Source organism: Balaenoptera musculus, chromosome 7 (genome assembly GCF_009873245.2).
Source record: "Balaenoptera musculus isolate JJ_BM4_2016_0621 chromosome 7, mBalMus1.pri.v3, whole genome shotgun sequence".
Taxonomy (NCBI): domain Eukaryota; kingdom Metazoa; phylum Chordata; class Mammalia; order Artiodactyla; family Balaenopteridae; genus Balaenoptera; species Balaenoptera musculus.
This window is the reverse complement of record NC_045791.1, coordinates 109741387-109765022: the sequence shown is the minus strand read 5'-3', so window position 1 is coordinate 109765022 and position 23636 is coordinate 109741387. Positions and strand designations below refer to the sequence as shown.

The window sequence follows — 23636 nt, the reverse complement described above, 5'->3', positions numbered from 1 at the left end:
TCATGCATGCATGCATTCTACAGCTGCATGGCACCACCATACTGTATACTACTGTTTACTCAACTAGTCTCCTATTAATGAACATTTGGGTTGATTCCAATCTATTAAAACTAAGACCCATGGATACAATTTGTCCTTAAACCTGGAAGTTCAAAAACTAGCAAACTAGCACTGTTACTTTCTAGGTATTGATCCTCTCTGATTTCTTGAATTTCCATTTCCTCAATTGTAAAACAAGAAGTTTTAACAACATGACTTATATCAAGGTTAAATAAAACATTAATTTAACAGGTATTTTCATAAATGTTAACAATAGCTGAAACAGCCAGTAAAGTCTATTTAAAATGAGTGAAAAACATGAATCATGTAATTACCACTATATAGGTCATTTCTATTTAATTAAGAAATTCGTAATTTAAAAGAACCATGACAAACTAGAACACATCCACAGGAAGACAGGACAGTGAAACTTCTAGAAACTACCTTCGAAAAAACAGTTGAAGAATTCAATTAAATATTTATTGAACAAATGCAGAATAAATGAACTAGGGGGTGGTTTTAACCTGAAGATACAATAAACAACTTCAAATATTCAGAGGGCTGTCACACAAAAAATGAAAGACTTGTTCAGTATTTCTCCAAAGGGCAGACCTTGACCCAAGGGCTAAATATAAGCAACCAATAGGCTGCAGGACAGTCGTACAAAGTGTATCACTTACTAGCTTCTTTCCCAAACTGCATTCCACACTTACACTTCCCTTCTTCTGAAAGGAAATATTACAACTTAATACTTCTCATGAATGTCTTTAATAAGTTGCATTTTCACGGCAAGCCCTCCACTGCCAGCAATGGATGTACTCACACTCTCAGAAAGAAATCTAAAGTTAACAGGCTGGTTTACTAGGGAGACGGTCTTTGCTCCCCAGCTCTATCTCAGCATTTTGTATTTGTGATTCTCAGGAGGGGAGAGAAGAAGAGCATATTCTCCAAAGGGGGTGAATCAGAGTCCCCAGCACTTCAGATACCGCCCCTGGGGGCAGTCCTCCTCAAACCCCAGATGCATCACTGCAACTATCAACCTGTGGTAGAGATGGGAGTGTGCTGTGAGCCGGGGCAGAATAAAACAGCTGACAACCACTGTTCTACACGAGGCAGGAGAGCTGCATTTTACGAGTCACTAGGAGATATAAACTGACTGCCTAATACTGACGGGCTCCATCCAAACTGTCAAATATTACAAAATGAGAACTGTTTCAACAACCATTCAGCATGTTTAAGGACAAAATATATATAATACACTTTATATTATATACGTATTTTATCACATATTCAGTAAGGAATGCTGAGGTGCTTAATCCATCCAATAGAATTGAAAATAAAAATTTTACATTTTTCTGCCAGTACTCAGGATGCTGAAGGTGGACCTTGAACTCAGAATGGTCAGTCAGTTTTCGAGGAAAGCCACGTAATCGGTGAGTCTGGCTAACTGCTGCTCATTGGGGATGGGCGGGCCGGGGGCAGGCTCTGCGCGGCGGAGAGAGAAACACACTCGAGTCGGACACCAGGGCCACAGATCTTTGGTACTGCCACCCCCGCCCTCCAATGTCTTTAATTGAACAATACGGAAACTTTCTTAGCTTTGCCTTGATCTTGGACATTTAAAAAAAAACAAGCCAAGAAGCGTCAATTTTTATGAGTAGTTTTCCCAAACTGGGAGTAAAGGCATGTCTGGCTTTGCTGTTACTGAAGTTTTCCACGCGAAGGTTAAAAATACTTTTAACAGGTAATCCGTCTACCAAGGGAACATAGCTCTTCTTGGAAAGACCCTCCCCACATGACATTTACTTCCATAGTCACCTAGGGCTAACCACATGCCAGGCACTCCTCTAGACTACTCAACTGTCAGTGAACAAAAAACCCACAACGGACCCCATCCCCCAAAAGTTTACTTCTAACTTTTAAGCTACCACATGTCAGCCTGGGGCCGTGTCTGCGTCAGTGCTGGTGAGAAGCTCGATCACGCCTCCCCTACAGGACACCCTGCAGCCAGGCCAGAGGGGATCACTACCTCCAGGTAAGCTACAGAGGGCAGCCCACACGTTCACGGTTGTAACCAGATGTACTATTATAAATACCAAGTTAGGATTTCATCCCTTTGTTTATAAGATTAGAGCTAAGAAAAATAAATTCTACAACAGCAAACAAGAAAAACAATGAAACAATTTTTAAATGAGCATATGAAAATACATACCTGAAAAGGGAATAAACCTGTTAAAGGAAACATCCAGGGCCCCTGCAACTAAATAAAATGTAGAGCCCAATTTACAGAAGTCATTGTAAAGAACCTTCACATAGAACATGTCATTTTTAAGGCAGTGGCATTCAGACAGAGACAACAGTTACGCTCTATTTATTACATTGGTTTTTTACTCAGCAGTCTTCTCTCACCATCTAGATTGACGGGACCCCGTCTCATCACTCCTCTGCACCCTCGCAGGTCTGCGCACATGGAGGTTTGTGCGCCACTTTACCGTGGGGTCAACAATGTCTAACAACAGGGATTCAGAGCAGACGGAAGGAACTCTGGGATGAGGCAGATCAGAAGGTTTACGGGTGTGGGCACTGCGCCCAGCTCTAAGGACAGGGCAGGAAAGGCCACTCCTGGTGAGCAGGAGGGAGTGGCGCCTCCCTGCAGGAAGGAACGTGGCTCATTTCAGAGTGGAAGGCCGAGGGACCAGGAATTCAGGTGGAGACAATGAGGACAGGCCAAATCATTTAAGGCCTGTAAAGGCCAGAGACCTTAATTTTGTGAAAGTTAAAGCCACTGAAAATCTTGTTTAGGAGAAGAGTCTATGTGTCTACAGCATGAGGAGAAAAGGGGAATTTCTGAATATTTCAAATATCTTTTTAAAAGGCAATAGTTTAGATATTAATAAGCAGTTAGAAATGGCCCCATAAAAGAACGAGAGATTAATACTTATTAAAAATTAAGTTGTAATAAGGATTATGAAACACTCACATAAAATAGTTTATGCATGAAGTACATTAAAAAAAAAATTAAGGTAAAAGCAGGTGACCTTTAACATCCCTTCTACCCTAAGTGTCCATCCTATATCTGTATTTAACATGAGTCACTCTCATTTTGTTAGTATAGCAGAATTTTATATCAAATTATTCAAATTCAATGCCTGAAAAACTTCAGTGATCTTACAAGAGTTCAGTGCTGCAAGACGGACGAAGAGCGCCACCTACCTGGCTTTTTGGGCATGACCATCCTTGTGGTGGAGTCGGCCTGCCATCCTTGTTCTAGGATACCTAAAAATGTGTATTTAACACAGAAATGAATTAAAAAAACCAAAAACTTTTCATTTACAAGATCACAATCTGTCAATGACACTACTTGTATGGGAGACCTGACGTGTGTAGATTAACCTGTAATGTGTATTTTTACTAGAAGGGTATACTAGAGACAGCGTTCTCATGGGAACTTATTTTTGAAATATTTCTGAAACATCTATGATTTTATTCTATCAGGCTGATATAATCACTAACAGATGATTAGTTTTCTATAATATATATATATATTATAGTATTAACCTGATCAAACCTTATTAAAGATAGACATAAGGAAGACTTATTTAGTATTTTCTATTATCATTACATCAGTAATAACAAAGACGATGGTGATAATAAAAACAACAGCATACATACACAACACAGAGGGCTGGCCAATAGGTACTGTGCTAGGTGCTTTTACAGGGATCACTTTACGTAATCACCACAACAACTCTGTAAAGGGGACATATCACCATAATTGAACAGACGTGGAAAAGGAAGTTTAGAGAATTCCAGTAAATTGCCTTAGGTCACATAGCTAGCATGGGGAAGGGTACCAGGATTCACACTCAGTCAGTTAAGAGTATGGACTCTGGGACATACTATTTATTAGATAATAAATTATGGATCAATTTCAAAATAGTCAAAACAAATAAATGTTTGTATTAGTAAGTAACAGTATGATTTACTATAAGAACGTTCATTAACCTGCCATCTATGCGTCTAGAACTGTGCTAGGCCTTGGAAATTTATAATCTGTGGTGCTTAATGGAGCTCATATTTTGACTGGAGAATCCAGCGTATCCATCATCATAAAACAACGCCACAAGGCACATGCAGTACTAATATTCTACAGAAATCTAGCAAGGGGAGGGGACAGTTTGGGCACGGCCTGAAAAATGAAAATGCAAAAGCACATTTGGAAACCAGTGGCTAAGAGTGGGGTGCAAGCACCTAGGTTACTGTTAAGAAATGGTGAGGGAAAAGTTGGGCTGAAAAGGGATGCTGGGGTGAGACCACCTTCACCACGGAAGAGTGAAACAGGGATTTCTAAATGCGAGCTCCAGACCAACTAAAACTTCCTTCCCTGAGAAAACCCGCCAACCAAACCCTCACCTAGCCAGTGCTGATTTTCAAAGGAAGAGAAATAATTTAAAGACGTTACAAAGTTTAAGCTCAGAATTATGAATATGATGTTACCCACTAGGCACGTTTAGAAGAAAATAACGTGCACATCCTTTATTTTCTTGCATCTCACATTTTCTACCACTTGTAACAACTATGCTGTAACCTGGGGCTCAGGTGTGGGAATGTTATCGAATGCTTCACTCTGTACCCCATTTGCTGCCTTTTTCTTCCAGTAACTCACTGTTCTCACCACCTTCCTTTTCCCTCCCACTCTTAGTCAACAGCAGCTCTAATTTTTCCTTCCCGGGCATCAACTTGGAGGGCTCACTATCATTTAGCAGGGCTCAGGAGTTGATCAAAGGTCTTAGAGATAAAAGTAGAAAATATTCAGGGGTCAGACCATGGGTACCATGATAATAACTACAGGAACATTAAAGAAGTTCCATAAGGAAAGAGCTAGAATAATCACATGCAACAAGTGTACATCTCAAAGACACAGTCAAATTTTAATTTCATAAAAATGGCAAAGTACTCCTTTACAAAGCTCCTGTTCTAAGACATCTCTAATTGGTGCCTGTCTTTGGCAAAAAGTGCTTTAGTAAACACAAACCCGAAATTTCTTATCCACACGCAGAAGTCAAAAAAACACTATGAACCAAAAAGTTTTCTTTAACTCACATGGTGGCGAAATCTGATGTGAACCCCCAAGTCTTATGTACACTCCTCCCTCACGCCAACTGTGTGGAAGTGTGCACTCTGTGCTGCCTGCAGAAGTACGCGTGGGCTTGGCCACAGGTGCTGGTTGCCTGGGGTTTGTGCAGTGCGGGTCTCCTATCCCCTTTCTAAAGAACACACACAACCTAAACTCCAAAACATGTCCTGTTCCAATGGTTTCAGATAAGGGACCGTGGACCTATAATTTACACTTCCGTTTTCCTTGAAAGTAAAAAGTAAGCCCCAAATACCTTTCACAGCCTCTTCCACGGGAAGTCCAACAAAGGCGGCGAAATCGTCGGCGATGATGGACGTATACGCCTGAGAGACCAGGGCGAAGGCTCGCCTCCGGGTGGCATCTATTGCGGGAGGGGAGGTTTGGCAAACAGTGAACCACAAGAGCTGGCATGTTTGAGACACACAATTAAATTCTTCCATCACTGTCCTTGTCCCAATTTGATAAGCACGACTACATCAACCTAAAGATTTCTGTGTTTACAGGTACAGCTGCAGGCGCCTAACATGTAAGAGGGGCTCAAATACTGCTGAATAAACACATGCATTTCTTATACTTCCTCTTAGGTCAAAAAATCTCAGGTGACAATAAAAATTACAAAGATGGAAACAAGTTAATATACGCAAGACTCCAGCTCTAAGAAAATTTCATTTAAATTTGGGATACATTGGGATGTCTATTTCAAAATTTTTCTTTTATCTCACTTATAAAAACTAGAATGAATGGAGCAGAAATTACCTAGTCCCATAATCAGCTGTTCTTTCTCATCAGGGCCTCTGATACAGGACCACACCTGGGAGTTGCAGAGCAAACCCTATAACTAGAGCACCTTCCTAACTTTCAAGTCTACTCTGAACTCTTGCCGCCATTCAGGGGCAAATCCCGAATGCCTGAGCCTCACAGAAAAGGGGCTGCGAGCAATTCCAGCAACAAAACCTCCTCCCTGGAGACCACATGTGGGATTCCCACCCCCGCCCCAGGCTTAAATTTCCACGTTAAATAACTCAGGAATGAGGCAGAGACAACAACCAAATGGTAGGAAGTGGAGCCCAGATGGCCCGTCTTCCCACCACTGCTCCCCGAGGAACACAAAGGATCCGCCACCTGCCTTCAACATGCTCAGGAGGTATTCTGGGCTTCACTTTCCACACTCAATAGGCAAGTATCCACGTACAAGACGGCCCTGCAACGTAAGAACATCCGCTCTCCACCCCGGGACCCTGCCTAACAGCCACACCAGTCCCCGCAGACACACTTTGCTCCAGAGCAGCCTGCTGGCTCTCACAGGAGCCTTACACCTTCTCATCCCCGGGCGCTGGGTTTATGCTGCTGCGTGGTCTGAACCGCCCGCCTCTCCTCTAGTCCTAGGTCTGTTTATAAACTCTCCCTGTGGCACTGGAGTCACTGCAATCTCCGCCCTTCTCTGAACTCACAGCAACGTTTACTTATACCAAGCAATCTTTTACCACATGGTGTACACTGCACCCCTCCCCACCCCATCATCTCAATTACATCCGGAACTTCTCTACAGGAGGGCTTTTATATCTTTATATCCCCCGAGGGGCCCAGCATCTCTAAGGAAGTATGTGCTGAACACAGGCTTGTGGAAGGTCTCACCAGGACCCAAGCGGGCCTGACCCCAGCCTTAGGCTTTGTGCTCCCATCTGCCTTAAAAATCGCGGACGGTCAATCACGTTTCGTCATTTCTCACTGAGGCTGACACCCTCCCTGGCTTTCACTGAGCCACTGTTTGCTCCTCTTCCAATTCCTTCCTTCTTGCTACCAGCTCTCAGCGAACGACCTTAAATCAGACTTCTAATACAGCTTAGGGATAAAGGAAGTTTTTCTGTTCAAGGCTGCAGACATTCAGTGGAAAAGAACCGAGAGCAACAATGAAAGAGGAAAATACAAGTGTGCACCAAAAACTACATTCATTCGGTAAGCTTGCCAATTTTAAAAAACATTCACTTTAGTTCAAGTACTCTGGTCAGATTTCAGATTTGAAAAACATGGGGAACAGAACAAGAATAGAATGTGAATGAAAGAGAAAAGCAGAATGGAGAGACGAGAAACACACAAGGGGAGGCACAGCAGACTGCCAAGGAAAGCAGAAATCAAGGCTCAGTGACCCACAGCATCAGTCAGACACTCAGGCGGCTTTTAACCTCTCAGCACGAATGAATCTGACATCCGCATTCTCCCCAGTCACTATGTGGCCCGGGAGATCTATGAGATGTGTGACCTCAGGAGGGCACACGTTACAACAACAAGCTGGAAGGTGGAGTAAGTTGAGCTCGCACCTCAGATTGCTGGCAATTCATCCTGGGACAGTCCTGGGGAGACCCTAAGAGAATGCTCATTCTTTCGTTCAACAAATACTTAAATGTGCCTATTATCTACCAGGAACTGCCAACTGCCGGCACTGGAGACACGAGGGAAGGTGAGCTTGCGGTCCTTCCCAACCCACCTCTGCCCTTAAATTCCAGGGCGGATGGCCACCCAGGTCTGTGGCACCTGGGCTCCCTTACTCGGTGAATGGGATTCTGCAGGGCAGGGGATGTATTTCCTCTGCCCCTCCCTGTCTTGCTCTGGCTGAAGCTCTGTATCCCAGCTCCTCAGGGCTTATGCAAAGAGGTTAAGGCTGCTTCCAGTGCGAAGACCCGAAGCTGCCCCTACCGCACCAGGGCAGCTCAGTAATACTCCCCACACCTCCCTCCCAGCCAGCTGCTGGCCCCGGGCTCCCGCTCATTTCCCCCACGCTTAAAGTCAGTGCCTCCTGTTTTCTCACTCGCACTGCTCTGCTTTACCACACCAAGAACCAGGTTACACCTCAGAAGCAATCTTTACCTCCTGCCCCCTGAAAAGCTGACACGCCCCGCCAGTGATGAGCAATTCTCAACAACTTCTGCTCACTGACGCCTCCAGAGCAGAAGGGCGGACAGTGAGGGCAGGCCGTGACCAGAGAAACAAGGTAACGAGAAGTAAGGGTACAACAACATATAAGAGGGGGAACCAAGAAGACTGGAAGCAAACGCTGGGGGTGGGAGAATGGAAAGAGAGAAGCACGGTGGAGTTTTGTTGCAGGATCAGTGCTATGTCGCACCAGACTTGCAATCTTTCAGCATGATTAAAAAAAGTTCGGGCATCTGCGTACTGAATTAATTAATCATAAATCCAGAAGCTGGAGACAACCCCATCAAACGCTGAGGTCCACAGAGTCCAAAGCAGTCTCTACTTTCAAACATGCGGGCTTGAAATCTTATCCAACTCATGACTTGGACTTACTAGAATATTACATTTCATTTCAGTAGCAAAAAAAAACACCTCTTACTGACACGCAACTTCACTTCTAGAATTAAATTAATAGACAGTGAGGCCCTCAGCTGCCGATATAAACTCAAGCAACGTGAAATCAAAGCATGATTACAGCAAATCTAAAAAAGACTTCCGAAAACCCTACTCACCTAGCAGAGCGTACCTATTTTCACACACATTATCGACTTACTTCAACACCCCGGCACCTTAGGGGAACAGGTCTAGTCTGACTTAATTCTGAGCCACAAAGAAACACTACCTCTAAGTGCCTCCATGATTGGCTGGACCGTCTCAGACCACGGGTGAGCGCTGATGGTGGTATAGATCCCGGGGAAATCTCTCTGCCAGATTCTTTGTCCTACCGACCAAATTCCCCCAAGTTCAGAATTTGCCTGCAATAAATATCATTGCCTCATTTGAGGATATTCACTCTGCACACATACCAACAACTGTATCTTAAAACATAATTCAACATTTCTTTTAAGAGGTGTAATTACTTTTTCAGCCCAACCACTATCAAAAAGGTTTTCAAATGCTTTGAACAGTACTGTAGAATTTATTTGCATGTTTTATTATAACAGAAAATTAAGGCATGAGAAAGTAGTCCAACAATATTTCACAAATAAGTTTAGGAATTAGTTATCTGAAACATTGTTTTTTGAAGATATACATTTATTTACATTTCATATATACTTATGTATAATATACAGAACATGTACTAATCCACATATACATGTACATAAAATACATGTATCTATTCTTAGGGCAAAAATAGTAGCAAAATGGCTAATAATATAGACTCCCAATCTAAGATGTCATAAAATGCAGCCTAAGGATAAAGTTCCCACTAATATCACTGAAACTGTGCATCTAATTTACAGCTTTATTTTAAACGAATGAAGCTGGAGGAACATTCCAAACTTACTTAATAGAATGTGGAGGAAAGAAAGAGAGTATAAATGCTAATCTGATCTGCTGCTGAATATCAATAATGAACAAAGGAATTTAGGTGAATTCTTACTAATGCTCTGTGAATGTACAAAAAATTCACTTCACATTTATGCTAGACACAGTGAATCACCTGAAATTAAAAATTTACTTCATTCCATCTTGGAAGAAACTTTTAAGTGAGTTCATCTATTCTCACATGAAAAACAAGAAATCTAAAATCCTAATTAGCAAAAATAATCTTAATGCTCTGAATAATTATTATTTTTAGAGTGTTCTTGTAAATAATACTGGTTGCAAAATAAATACCATTATAGGAAACTGCACTAATCAGTTAAAAAATAAAAACTAACAAAAACCAAACTTTTACCTAAACTGACCCAGTTGTTTATTGCGTAAAGTGACACTTCTACAAAGTGTCTTAAGAAATCTGATGAGCAGAAGTTGAGCACAGATTTCTGTACCATCCAATGGAAATTAAAATTTCTGATTAGAGGAATTTGTAGATCTATTCTTAAACTTTAATACCAGTTTAATAACTATTTCTGTGATCCACATGAAAAAGAAAACAGAAACTTTTAAGAGATTGCTTTTGAAATGAATGTCATTACTATATTAAAATAGTAAGGTATATTGAAGACTACTTACAGATTTTATAGCAGGTGGTATTCTTTTCCAAAGATATCTTGCATTATTCCTAATTTACATCCCCCCAAGAAAGAATAAGCAATTAAAAAAAATCACCTCTGTAAATGTTTAAAATTCTAGATCCCAGAAGCATACTTTAAAATACTCTATAAAATACAGAGTGAAATTCATATAATGAATTTATCCAGGGGAAGTAACAGTGGTTTTCCAGATAAAACACATGAAATATTTTTACCAAAGTAATGTTTTGCCATTTTTAGTGAACTTTTTTATTAATAATACAGATCTTAAATTGAGGCAGCACTACAAAGACTTAAATAGAACTGCCTAAATAATTTATTCATATATAAAATAAACAAATTCATACACTTTCAGGGTCCTGGCATTCCCTGACAATATACACAGTACACAGTGCTTTTCTCCTTATCATGACCCCTCGTCCTACTAGTGGATATAGAGCCACCAAAACTTCAAGGTAGTTTTTTTTTTTTTTTTTAAAGAGTTCGCAAGCTTGAATGACATCAAGCATATGACGACAGATTATAAAACAGGAAACAGATAATTTATATGCTACGTGAATAATGAAAATCTCAGTTTAGTTTAAAAGGTATGAAATGAAAAGGTTTAGAAGAATTTAAAACAAAATTTCACAGTAACCGTCAGTGGGTTGCAGAACTACAAGGGACCCTTTTTGCACAACTGTACTTTCCGACTTTTCTTCAACGAACGTGAATTAGGAATAATTAAAAAACAAAAACCTTTCAAGAACTGTCATACATGTTAGTAACAAATTCCTCTTAAGTCTTCTCAATCTTCCCTTGCAGTTTCTCTCAGTCTCAATAGAGACTGTGAAGTTAAGTAAACAGTTAAGTAAACTTTACATGTGAAGTTAAGTAAACAGAGGTCATAAAAGACAGAGGTTTTATAACAAGAGAATAAAGAAAAGATCAATAGATTTAAAGGAATTTACTGACAATGCAGTTTCTCATAACAAATTGGAATGTTTTTTACAAGGTATATGTAACACAGGTGTATTTTAAAATAACTCAGTCTAATCATAATTTCTTAAGTCATGATTCAATATACGAAATAAACATATTAAGTATTACACTAAAAAGTATAGTTCCTTGTGCCTATGCTTTAGTGATGGTACTTCAATGCAAGAATAATTTCTTGAGGAAGATGCTTCTCTTAGCTTTAGGTAAAAGGTACTTACATGTCATTATAAAGCAGATATAAAGCTAAAAGCTGACCATACACTGGGGGTGTGGCAATTCCTCCTGGAGCCTGTAAGGTCAAAAAACAAAAGAAAAAAACCTCATTTATTCTTATACTTTTATATTTTTAAAAGTATTTTCTTAACTCATCTAAAGAGTAGTATATTTATAGTACTTACTATTACAGAGAGAGAACAGCTTAGAGAAGTATCTCACACTAAAAACCCAGAGTATTAAGTTTAGATCTGTCATCAGATGTGATTTCTCCCCCTCTGGGCCTCTGTGTCTTCATACGCACAAGAGTATTTAAATGGGATCCCTTTCCCAGTTCTCAAATTCTTATTTAAATAGCTTCACTATTATAGAAAGTATTTCCAACAGATTCCTAAAGCAATATGATTCTGCCCATTATACCAAATACGTTGAATAGCTACATAAATGAGTAATAAAGAGAAAAACATCACAGCTGAGTTACAAAGACACTACTCCCCCCATTCAATTTTAATTCATTCAGAAGACATCTATTAAGTGTCTGTTAGAGAGCGGCTGCTTCTTGGCACTTGCCTCCTTTGGTTAATTAGCTTTTTATACCAATGCTATAAATGTCTTTAAGGGCCTTTCTAAGAAAAAAAAAAAAAAACAACCCTTAATTACTTTAGTAGTTGCATGATATAACTTTCACCTGCCCTAATGAAAACAAACGGTAAGCTTCAGTGATAACAGGAGACGAAGAAGGGTTTTCCGAATAAAAGGTTACAATGATCACATTTTCTTGGTCTGTGTGTATGCCTGCACAAACGCCTTTAATAATATCCACATTCGCCACCTCTCCCCACAATGGGGAGGAAAGAGATTTAGTTTAATACGAGAAGCATAAAGGATGTTAGGAGCAAAGATGCACAGCGTTTTCGGGCTCACTAGCTGAAGACAAACAACAGAAAGCTCCGAGCGAGTTCGGGGAGGCCAGGCCTGGCTGCTTAGCCTTCGGAGCAGGCCCCGGCGGCCCGGACCCCACACGCCCAGCTCCCGCGCCCGCAAGGGGCCGGCCCCAAGCCCCGCGGGCCCCAGGCCCCGTTACCCTGGAGACCGGCGCGGCCCGAAACCACGCGCGACCCCACGAGGCGAATGGTTACCTCGAGCTCCTGGTTCTCGCACTGATCCAGCAACTTTCTGAAACTAAAGGAACTTTCCGCCATCACCGCCACTGGCATTTTCCCGGCCGGTCCCGCCACCGAACCTCCCCGCCGAGCCGGACCTCAGACTGTCCCTCGGGGCGTCGCGCCCGCGATGACGTAAAAGCGGACGGTGCCGCCGAGCGCCCATGCGCAGGCGCCTCGTTGGTTCCGCCGCGTCAGCAGACATCCCTGCGGTCGGGAGGGGATGCCACCGCTCTGGCCGGCGCTCTCGGTGCTCTGGAGGACTGGCCCGGCCTCCAGGGCAGCCGCTTGCTGAGCGCGCAGCCAGAGCCGGGATGGGAGGGGTTTTGTGCATATTTGAGGACGATTAGACGTCTTTGCTTTGAGGCCATGCAAATTTAAACGTTCAAAACCTAACTTTTGGTTCCTCCCGCACCTACTCCTTCAGCAGCCCTCCTACATCGGTGAAGGCGCTGCGGTGCCCTGCGGGGCTCCCCTCCAGCGGACCTCATGTCCCCACATCCGAGGGAAGCTGCGCTGGCCTGGACCTCCAGCATTGCCTGAACTGCAACGTTATCCTGACTTCCGCTCCTGCCTCCCTCCAGGCTACTCCCCACACAGCCACCGCAGCCGAAACGATGCTTTCGGAAACATAAATCAGATCTTGTTACTCTGATGAAAATGATAGCATAACAACAGATTCCTAAAATCCAGTCTTTGGCATTGCTTGCAGGGCTTCAAGATCTAATTCCCAGATCCCCTCTGACTTGCCCTGGCCATCCTGGCCTCCTTAGTTTTCTGCCCGGTGCTTATCGTTAGCGAACATAATGTTGTGAATTATTTATTTACATCTTTGTTTTGCTGCCCTTGGCTAGACAGCCAGGGAAGTGACTTCCATTTCTCCCATGTTGCAGGGCTGGCTACACTATTTGTGGGCCCAGAGCAAATTGAAAACGCAGGTCCCTTGTTCAAAAAACAGGGGAAAGTACAATTAAAGCTATGTAATATAAAGCTTTTCCCTTTATTCGCAGTGTGTCTCTCAGATTTTCACATCATTTCAAAAACTGTTATTTAATATCCTAAGTAAAGAAAAAGTAATAAAATTTTAAATTATTAGCATGAATTTTACCATCCATCTTTATGCGAAGCTCATTAAATTTTATTTTATTTTAATTAATTTGTTATTGAAGCATTCTTGATTTACAATGTTGTGTTAATTTCTGGTGTACAGCAAAATGATTCAGTTCTACATATGTGTATATATATTCTTTTTCATATTCTTTTCCATTATAGTTTATCACAGGATATTGACTATAATTCCCTGTGCTATACAGTAAGACCTTGTTGTTTATCCATTCTATGTAGAATAGTTTGCATCTGCTAATCTCAAACTCCCAATCCATCCATTGCGAAGCCAGTTTTAAAAGCAAATATAAGTGCATTTAACTGATATGTGGAATCACAGAAATCACACAATTTGTATTTCATAGCTCGTACGTGTGTGTGTATTTTATCCTTATCAGGACCATGGGAATGCTCCACAAAATGAACTCAACTGTTTTAACCACACTTTGTTTTTTGCACAAGCCCTACCAGCACTCCCTACCTTAGTTAGGCTTATTGATGTGTAAGGGAGGACTGAAAGCAAAAGGAACTATGGGTTGCCCTATCTTGCCCTTCACTGTTATGTTATTGTTTTCAAAACAAAGGAAAAGTTAGCATCATACAAGGAAGTAACACAAGTAAGAAAGAATATGATCCGGTTCCTTGATTATTCATGTTTCTTAGGACACCATTGTCTACATTACGCATTTGAAGCCAGTTCAGGTTCTAAGGGAAAAATGTGGCCTTTCAGGGATGTCAGCACCCAGCGTACTCTATTGAAGACAACACAGTTGCTTTGCACTCATGTTGAGTCTTGGGTGGGTGAATTCTCACCGTTGGGGATCCACTGAGAATTCTAGATTCATGGGGTATTTTAAACACGCTTTGGAATGGCAGACAACATACTGCATGTATCTCTTTGCTTGTGTTTCCATTGTCCCTGTGGACTTCATTTACCAAACCCAAGCTAGAAGATAAAATTATTAAGGATGCTAAGACAGTGATGGCTTTATTGATTATTTTTGCAGAATCAACACTGTTTCCATGTGGAAATGATTGTGTTTAGTAATGCATTGGATGGAATATAAAAATAAAAAATGACTACAAAAGTCCCTCGAAGAATAGCCAACCTTAAACAGGAAGGTATCAAATAGCTAGTATAGCTAGAGATATTTTGAAAGAATAAAGCAACAAAGTTTCATTAATCATGCAAAAAAGAGAAGGACTAAGGGCAGAATGATTCTGAGATCATTCTGCAAAGTTTGAGGAGCAGGATTTTGAATTTTCAACATGTGATAATGGCTCCCAGCCTATTTCTGACTAAGAAGGATTCAGTGGGAAGACGGCTAACACAGAACCCTGAAATTTCACCTGATTCCAGCAGTTTGATCATTTAAAGGGAAAACTATGATTTTAAAGCTTTGGCAGGTAATATGGGTTGCTAAAAGATGAAGACAATAGATGGTTTTTTTGCTGAACAGAAAATCACAATGAAGCTTTGGAAATACAGTCACAGGTTAGAGGTAGAGTTTGGGGTGTCATTCAGAGGACCAAACTCTTCTTTAACAGACAGGTACAGGGATTTGGGAATTGGAGGCTGGGAGCTACAAAGGGGAAAGAAGAGCGTCTTGGAGAGGGAAAGAGGGCTCTGGGTGTGAGGGGAATGGAGTCATTGGGGGCCTATGGTGAGAGTTGGCTTACAGGCAGAGAATTCCAAGTGACCGTGGAGGGCTGATGGATTTCCAGGGCTGCAGTGGCTGATATTCAGTTTTAAGTTGTTACTGATGGTGCTGCACCTATGTATTTACCCCTAAACTTTCAATAATGGAGTGAAGGGGTATGATAAAGGGCAGTGTGGTATAGAAGGCAGTAATTCCAGGAGGTAGGACTCAGAAGAGATATAAAAACGCTGCAAAAGCAAGACAGTAGAGAAGAGGCCACCAGAAGGAAGCTCTGCTTCCCGGAGATGCTGCCTTGGGGGTGGCGGGAGGCTGTTTTTCCCACTGCGCTTGGGATGAAGGATGGGTCATCATACGGCAGGGAAGCGTGGGCTCCTGAGGCTGGAGAGTGTAGGTCTCATACCCATTACCCTTAGCTTAGCCCCCACTTCTGCAAGCTGCCCCTCCTCTCCCAACGGTTCTCAGAGGAGAAGCACAGTTGTCATCAAAGGGTTGGAAATCGGAAGATGGCTAATTCGGAACTCCGAAATTTCACCTAGTTCCCAAGGAATCCACTGAAAAAACTAGAATTAATAAATGGGTTCAGCAAGATTGCAGGAATAGATGATCAATATACAAAATAATTGATTTCTATACAGTAACCATGAACAAACTGAAATTAAGAAAACAACTTCATTTACAATAGCATGGAAAGAATAAGATACTCAGGAATAAAGTTAACACAGTAAGTGCAAAATTTATACTCTGAAAACTATAAAGCACTGTTCAAAGAAATTAAAGAAGGCTTAAAGCAATGGAAATGCATGTCTTGTTCATGGATTGGAAGACTTTATATTATGATGGCTATACTACTCACATTCAGATTTAGTGCAATCCTGATCAAAATCACAGCTGGTTTCTTTGCAGATATTGACAAGATGATCACAAAATTCCTATTCAAATTCAAGGGACAGGGAATAGTCAAAACAATCTTGAAAATTAAGAACAGTAGGTTTCAGACTTCCCTGGTGGCACAGTGGTTAAGAATCCGCCTGCCAATGCAGAGGACACGGGTTCGAGCCCTGGTCCGGGAAGATCCCACATGCCGTGGAGCAACTAAGCCCGTGTGCCACAACTACTGAGCCTATGTTCTAGAGCCCGTGAGCCTCAACTACTGAGCTCGTGAGCCTCAACTACTGAGCCCACGTGCCACAACTACTGAAGCCCACGTGCTCTAGAGCCCGTGCTCCTCAGCAAGAGAAGCCACCACAATGAGAAGCCCGTGCACCGCAACAAAGAGTAGCCCCGGCTCACTGCAACTAGAGAAAGCCCATACACAGCAATGGAGACCCAACGCAGCCAAAAATAAATAAATAAATAAAGCAAGTAATTAAAAAAAGAACAGTAAGTCTCACACTTTTCAATGTAAAAACTTAACTACAAACCTATAGTAATCAATACATGGTAGATATGTAGGTCAATGGATAATTAGAGGAGATATATAGATCAATGGGACAGATTGAGAGTCCAGAAATAAACCCTTGCATTTACATTCAATAAACTTTTGACCAGGCTGCCAAGACCATTCTGTGTGCGAAAGAACAGTCTTCTCAACACAGGGTGCTGTGACAACTAGATGTCCATATGCAAAAGAAAAAAGTTGGACTCCTATCTCATAGTAGATACAATAATAAACTCAAACTGGATCAAGGACTTCAATGTAAGAGGTAAAACTATAAAACTGTTAGAAGAAAACATAGCGTTAAGTCTTCATGACCTGGAATTAGGCACTGGTTTCTCAGATATGACACCAAAAGCACAGGCATCAAAAGAAAAAATAGATAAGTTAGATGTTATCAAACTTAAAACCTTTTGTGCTTCAAAAGACACATCAAGAAAGTGAAAAGACAACCAAAGAATGCAAGAAAATTTTATAAATCATATGTTGGATAGGAGACTTGGGTTTAGAATAACTCAAAAGTAGAGTGGCAAATAACCAAATTTAAGAATAGACAAAGGGTTTACGTAGTCATTTCTTCAGAGAAGATGCACAAATGGCCGATAAGCACATGAAAAGATGCTCAACATCATTACTGGTTAGGAAAATGCAAATCAGACCCAAAATGAGATGTTACTTCCCACCCACTAGGGTGGTTATAATAAAAAAGGCAGAAAAATGTGTTGGTGAGGACATGGAGAAGTTGAAACACTTATACACTGCTGGTGGGTCTCTGATATGGTGCAATTTCTTTGGAGAACAGTCTGGAACTTCCTCAAAAGTTTAAACATAGAGATATCATGTGACCTAGCAATTCTATTCCTAGGTATATATCCAACAGAAATGAAATTATGTCCACACAAAACTTTTACGTAGATGTTTATAGCAGCGTTATTCATAACAGCCAAAAAGTAAAAACAATCCAAATGTCTATCAATTGATGAATTGATAATAAAATGTGATATATCTGTACAGTGCAATACTATTGGGCAATAAAAACAGTAGAAGTACTGACATGTGCTACAACCTGGAGGAATCTTGAAAGCATTGTGTTAAGTGAAATCAGCCAATTGCAAATGACCAAATACAGTATGATTCTCTTTATATGAAATATTCAGAATAGGCAAATCCATAGAGACAGAAAGGAACTGGCAGGAGGCAGCAGGGCCTGGGGAAAGAGGATGGGCCACAGAGGACCAGAGCCATGGGTGGAGTTCGCTGACAACACAGGTCTGCATCAGAGTTGCAAGGAAGCAGCTGCAGCAGTGGGCCAGTCTTGAACCAGCCCTCCTCTGTGGCAAGGACCTGGGCTTCACACTAAGGGTGGAAAATAAACTCAGCTCATGGGCAGCTGCCTCTGTCACAGGGTGAGAAGAACAGGCAGGGAGGGAAAGGGATGCATTTTTAATTCCTGAGCCATTGAGAACTCTCAGCAGAGTTGAGGAGTGTATTAATTCTGATGGGTGGTCCTCTGGAGGCCCAGGGATTTGGGGGGTGCCGACGTGGCCAAGAACAGGAAGGTAGTACTGCGTACTGCATTGGCCATTGACTTAGAGGGTGTTTGCGTCTCTGTGTGGTAAAATCACAAATGGAGCTCTTGGCAAAGTCATCCCCTGTGGGTGGCGTTGCTGGTGGATGCCGCCATTTTGGAAAGCAAGTTAGCAATACGATCTTAGCCTCAATGTAGAGTTCTGCCCCTGGGAAGTTATCCTGAGGGGACCATTGCAAAAGAGGAAGTAAACATAGCTAAAAATGGCACAGCAACATAAATACAAGGGCTGAAGCCCTTAACGTGACCTAAATGTTTAATAGGTGAATGGCTAAACATGTCATGGTCAATCAATTCAAGGGGATTTTTGCAGCAATTAAATTCATAAACATAAAGTCTTTGTAAAAGTAGTCTTTCTGAGATAATATTAAGAAAAACATGGAAAAATAATATTATATATACCTCTTGGCTATTAGTATGTCCAGACTAGATTTATGGATAAATATTGGAAGGGAACATAGAATTGAAAACTCTTGTAAGGTTAGGGGATAAATGATCAGTGAAACAATATTTTCTTTAAGATTTAAAAAATATGTAAAATTATTTAATGATTTTTTTACCCCAAGTCTTAACTTAACAATCCAAACTTAAAAAATAGGACATTCTCTTTCTTTTCTTTTTCTTTTTTTTTTTGGTCTCTTCTTTTTTCCCTTTCCCCCTTTTGACTAATGCTTGTGTTCACAGTTGAATAATAAAAGAGAAATTTTTTGCAAAACTTCTGAAAGGCCCTGGAGCTAAGGGCAGATAATGTTAGGGAAAGTTTGGAGGAATAAAGAAAAGTGGTAAAATAAAAGATGATGGCATGGTTAGAAGCAAAGGCATTATAAATAAAGCAGGGAAGATAGCGGATGTACAGGGGAAAGCGAGCCAGGGGATGGACAGGGAACAGGGCAGTCTTATAGAAAATGTCATCATTTAAAAAGCCCCTTCTCATACTCATTATTTATGTCCTTGGTAAAGACGTGTCTCTTGGCTAACAACATGAGAGGGAATGTAAACAATGCTTTGTCGTTGCTAGTTTTATTTTAATTCTGTAAGCTCCATGGGGCAGTGCCACACTCTTGTATTGTGAGCACATCGTAACATAGTAGGTGCTCAGTCAATGTTGAATGACTGCTGACTACATGTGTTCACTTTCATTTATTCCCTGAGAACAGGACCTTGCCTTGCTTGCCCTTCCTCTCTGTCCATTAATTCTTGCTTCATTTCCTTCTGTGTCTTCATCTCTTTGCAACAGGGTCTTCTGGTACTTTCAGCTCTGGTGGCAATTTGATGAAGAGGACCTTTCTCAAGACAAAAGGGTGGCTGGGTGCTGCTCTCTCCCCTCCCCACCTGTGGGGATCTGGCTCCTTGCATGCACCCAACCTCAGGACAGGGTCGTGGCTGGAACTTCTCTTGTTTTCAGGGAGCCCAGCACAGGACATTCATGTTGTCACCTCCCAGGATCCCCCTCTGCCCTCCCCAGTAGCACCCAGAGCCTCTGCCTGGACATCTGCCTTCTGTCCTGCAACACTTCCTCATGGTTTACACTGTTGGCTTCTGTCCTCTTCACTCTTCCGGGCCTGTAGGACCACCCAGGACCCAGTTCGTTCCCACTGGGTAAGGACTCCGTACTCCATCCGGTGCCCTTGACTTTCCTCCCCTTGCATTAGGTCATCTCCTCCATTTCCAGCCTGAGTACAGACAGCTCTCTTGGAACCAGAAAAGGCAAATTCATGGCGTAGATCCTGCCCCTGCTGCAGCCATTACTAATCAATCACAGCCTTCTTTCCAATGGAGCCTGGATGTGGTCTTAGAATCCCCCCTTAGGATCAGAGTTGGTGAGGAACTTTGAGTAATCGGGGTGAATAGGTTGGTGGCAGCCTTCATTCCCACACAAGGATGTCGTGCCCCATAGGCTTGATCAACCTCCCAATCTTGAGCATCTCCAGAGGTGGAATCAAGACGGTATCTTCCTTAGGCACTTCTCTCCCTGTTCATCCTTCTTTCCTGCCTCCTGCTTGCTCAGGGCTCCCCAGATCCCAGCAGACTTTGTGCCGGAGTGAGTCACTGTGACCCGCAAGCCTGACCCCAAGGCTCACAGCCACAGCATGCACGTGGTAATGGACCCTGGGTTTCACTTGATTTCTCAGCTGGGAGTCTGATTGTAGCCATGCTTTGGAGCCCCCAGAGTCACCCGGGTGACCCTGTGCCCACTGGACTGTGCGAACCGCTGGCCCAGAATGTGGGGGTCCTCCTGCTCACCTTCCCACCGCGCCTAACCCAGCTCCCTTGCAAACTGCATGTGATCAATACTCTCTCTCTCGGAGGGATGATTTATACCTTCCTAAAAGCAGACTGGGATCTGGAGTTGACTAATAGAAAGTCAGTTTTTGGTGGGGAAGGACATGTAGGAATTTTGGAAACCAAACAGAACTCATCGTGTATTTGTGGAATCAAAGCTGAAACCATGAAGTGTTTCCCACACAACTTACAGCAGAAGTTTTGGGAGCCCAGCCTTAGAATCCTATCACTGACCTTGGGCGAGACCCTTAGCCCCTCTGAGTCTACTTCTGCTCCTGTCAAAGCGGGGTAACACCTGGGCTGCCCTGCAAGGCCGTTTGGAGGATTGGATTAGGTTAGTCTTAGTCCAGCGTTTGGGCTAATACGAGGTGATTGTTGTTAACCAGATGGAAGCAGCCAGATGGACGCTAGGTTGGGATGTCCCATAACCTTATTCACACGGGGTTTTAAGACACAGCTTCTTTAACCTTTAAGAGTGGAAAGCAAACATTATACTTAAGTTTTCTGGAGGGAACAAGATCGTGGGGAAGTAATTTTCAGCTTTCTCTCCTCCAAAGCAAAGACGGGAGCCGCCTGGAAACCTTCTGGGTGCCATCTCAGGATGCGCCACTAGGGGGAGGTATCGCACCGCGAGGATCTTTAATTTCCCTCCTACCGGGAGGAATTCGGACAGGCCTTGGGCTGAGCAGTTAACACGCGGGGCCTTATCTCATCCTCTATTTTTCGGTTCAGGGCAATTAATTCCTCCTCCTCCTCCAAATGACTTTTTCAAGTGGAAACCTGGGGCTCTGTGCTTCTGAGGGGTCCCCTTCCGTGTGCCTTATATTTGGCTCTAAATCTTCCGGCTTCCTCAGGGCTGTGGTCCCCTTTTGGCTGCACTGATGGTCCAAGCAAGTGGACGTGTGTACGAGGCTCGGGGTGAAGGTCAGGATCAGCCTGGAGCATCCGGGTGCAAATCGGATGAAGGTTTTGGGAGAGCAGAGGGGAAGGAAGCTGCTAGGCAGGTTCCTCTGGGCGTCCTTGCTGGGAAGGGGACGTTCCCAGCTGTCCTGGGGAGGCTGATGGGCTGAAGGAGGGGCCAGTGGCAAGGAACGTGAGGCTGTGAAAAGGTCACTGCTGCATGTCTTGGAGGTCGGGGGCTGAGTCCGATAAAGTTGAGGATGATTTTTGAACTGGATTTAACTAGATTTGAATGACCATGTATTAAGCTACCTTATTTGCATCATCTCCTGCAATCTTCTTCCAAATGAAGAACCAAGGCTCAGAGAGGTTAGGTAACTATCCGGAGGTCACACAGCTAGTAAGTATGAGAGGTTTGAACTCACATTCTCAGCAGCGTTGCACAGAGGCTGAGGGGACCCCTCAGTACCAATGGGCACTCTCTCCAGCTATGTGACTCCTGGGGATCGGTGCCAGAGGCAGCCTGGAAACAAGTTTAAGCCCAGGTCACAGCTGAATTTCTGAGGCCATATTATGAATCCACGTCATTCCTGATCCTCTCAATTCCGTTCTCTCTCTGCACTTAGATCCACTCTGCCCACTACCCCACCAAGACATACTCTGCCCATGTCAGTGCTTCTCCCTCCTGAAGCAGCTCTTGTACCAAGTGCCTACTGTGCGCCTGGCACCGCTCTGGCTTCTGGGGCACAGTCTCTGTCCTCAGGCCGCCCATGTTCCCGTGAGGCATTTCTCTGGGGTCTGTGCTTTCTAGAGTTTACTCTCCATTCTGTATTAATTATCTACATAACACACAATCCCAGAGTGCAGCAGATGACACGATAGACTTTTATCATCTCATACTTCCTGAGGTTTGGGATCCTGGTGTGGCTCAGTTGGGTTCTTCTCTCAGGGTCTCTCACAGGCCGTCATTAAGGTGTTGACTCCTCTCGAGGGCCCTGGGGAAGGAGCCCTTCCACACCCCTTCACGTGGTCCTTGGCAGGGTTCAGCGCCTCAGGGCTGTTGGTTGGAGACCTCCCTCAGTTCCCTGCTAGGCGGGCCCCCAGCAGATCAGCTCATGGTGTCGGCTGGCCACCTCAGATGGGAGACAGCACCAAAAATTAACACCAGAGTCTTTTTGTAACCGGATATCGACGTGACATCCCATCACTTTGCTGTCTTATGTTCTTCAGAATTAAGTCATTAGGTGCAGCCCACACTTCATGGAAAGGCTCATCCAGTGAGCACTGGATGAGGGTGTGGCTACCAGAAGCGGGGGGCTGGGGGGGCCACTGGGGTCATCTTAGAGCTGCCCACCAGTTTGCCCTCTGGCCCTCAAAGATTCACATCCCTTTCACATGAAAAATACACTCAACTCCTCCCAAGACCCCCAAAGTCCCATTCCATTTTTACATCAGCTCAAAGTCCAGAATCTCAGCATCTGAATCAGATCTGGGTGTGAACAAGGCCCCAGGGTGTGGTTCAAGTACAGTTCCTCTCAATCTGTAGATCTGTGAAACTAAAGAGACACATGTCCTGTCCCCTGTGCACTGCAGTTGGGATGGGCACAGGACAACCGCTGTAGATATTCCTGCTCAAAAAAAGGGGGGAAATGGGGGCATGAAGGAGGCACTGGTCCACAGCAGTTCTGAAATTCAGTTGGGTAAATGGCGACCGTTTCTGGAATAGTTTCCACATCTCTCTGGCTCCTGAATCTGAGCCATCCTTCCTTTATTCATGAAAGGTAAAACGTGTTTACAGCTAAATGGTCTCCTCAATCTATTTCCTGCTGGTCTAACTCCTCCTTTCTTTATGTGCCTTCAGTCCAAGCCGGCAGTGCTTCTACTGGTGTGATTGGGGGAGGGACACACACACACAGAGGGGTTCAGCTGTTTCAGTGATTTTTTTCTTTCTTAAGCTGGGTAATAGGTATACAGGTCATCATCACTCTTTAAACCTTTTGGTATGTCTTCAATATTTCATAATAAATGCTGTAAAAAGAAAATATTTTTTTAAAAGAAAACTCAGGGTGTTGGTGCATGAATAGAAAGACTGATCCACAGAACAAAAGTCCAGAAATAACCCAAGTACATAGGGAAATTTAGTCTATGATAAAGATGACATTTCAAATGCTGGAAAAGTGATTGGC

The 23636-nt window shown here is 43.0% G+C and overlaps 1 protein-coding gene across 1 annotated transcript; it reads right to left on the bottom strand.

Moving 5' to 3' along the window:
• Nucleotides 1–492: 492 nt before the first annotated feature.
• Nucleotides 493–12612, bottom strand: COPS8 (COP9 signalosome subunit 8). The gene is made up of 8 exons (XM_036858701.1): nucleotides 12456–12612; nucleotides 11322–11392; nucleotides 10106–10154; nucleotides 8769–8901; nucleotides 5430–5537; nucleotides 3253–3315; nucleotides 2252–2299; nucleotides 493–1524 (listed from the first exon to the last, which is right to left on the bottom strand). Exons 1-8 carry the CDS (start codon nucleotides 12531–12533, stop codon nucleotides 1445–1447), a joined length of 630 nt encoding a protein of 209 aa, XP_036714596.1. The 5' UTR covers nucleotides 12534–12612; the 3' UTR covers nucleotides 493–1444.
• Between the last annotated feature and the right edge of the window lie 11024 nt (nucleotides 12613–23636).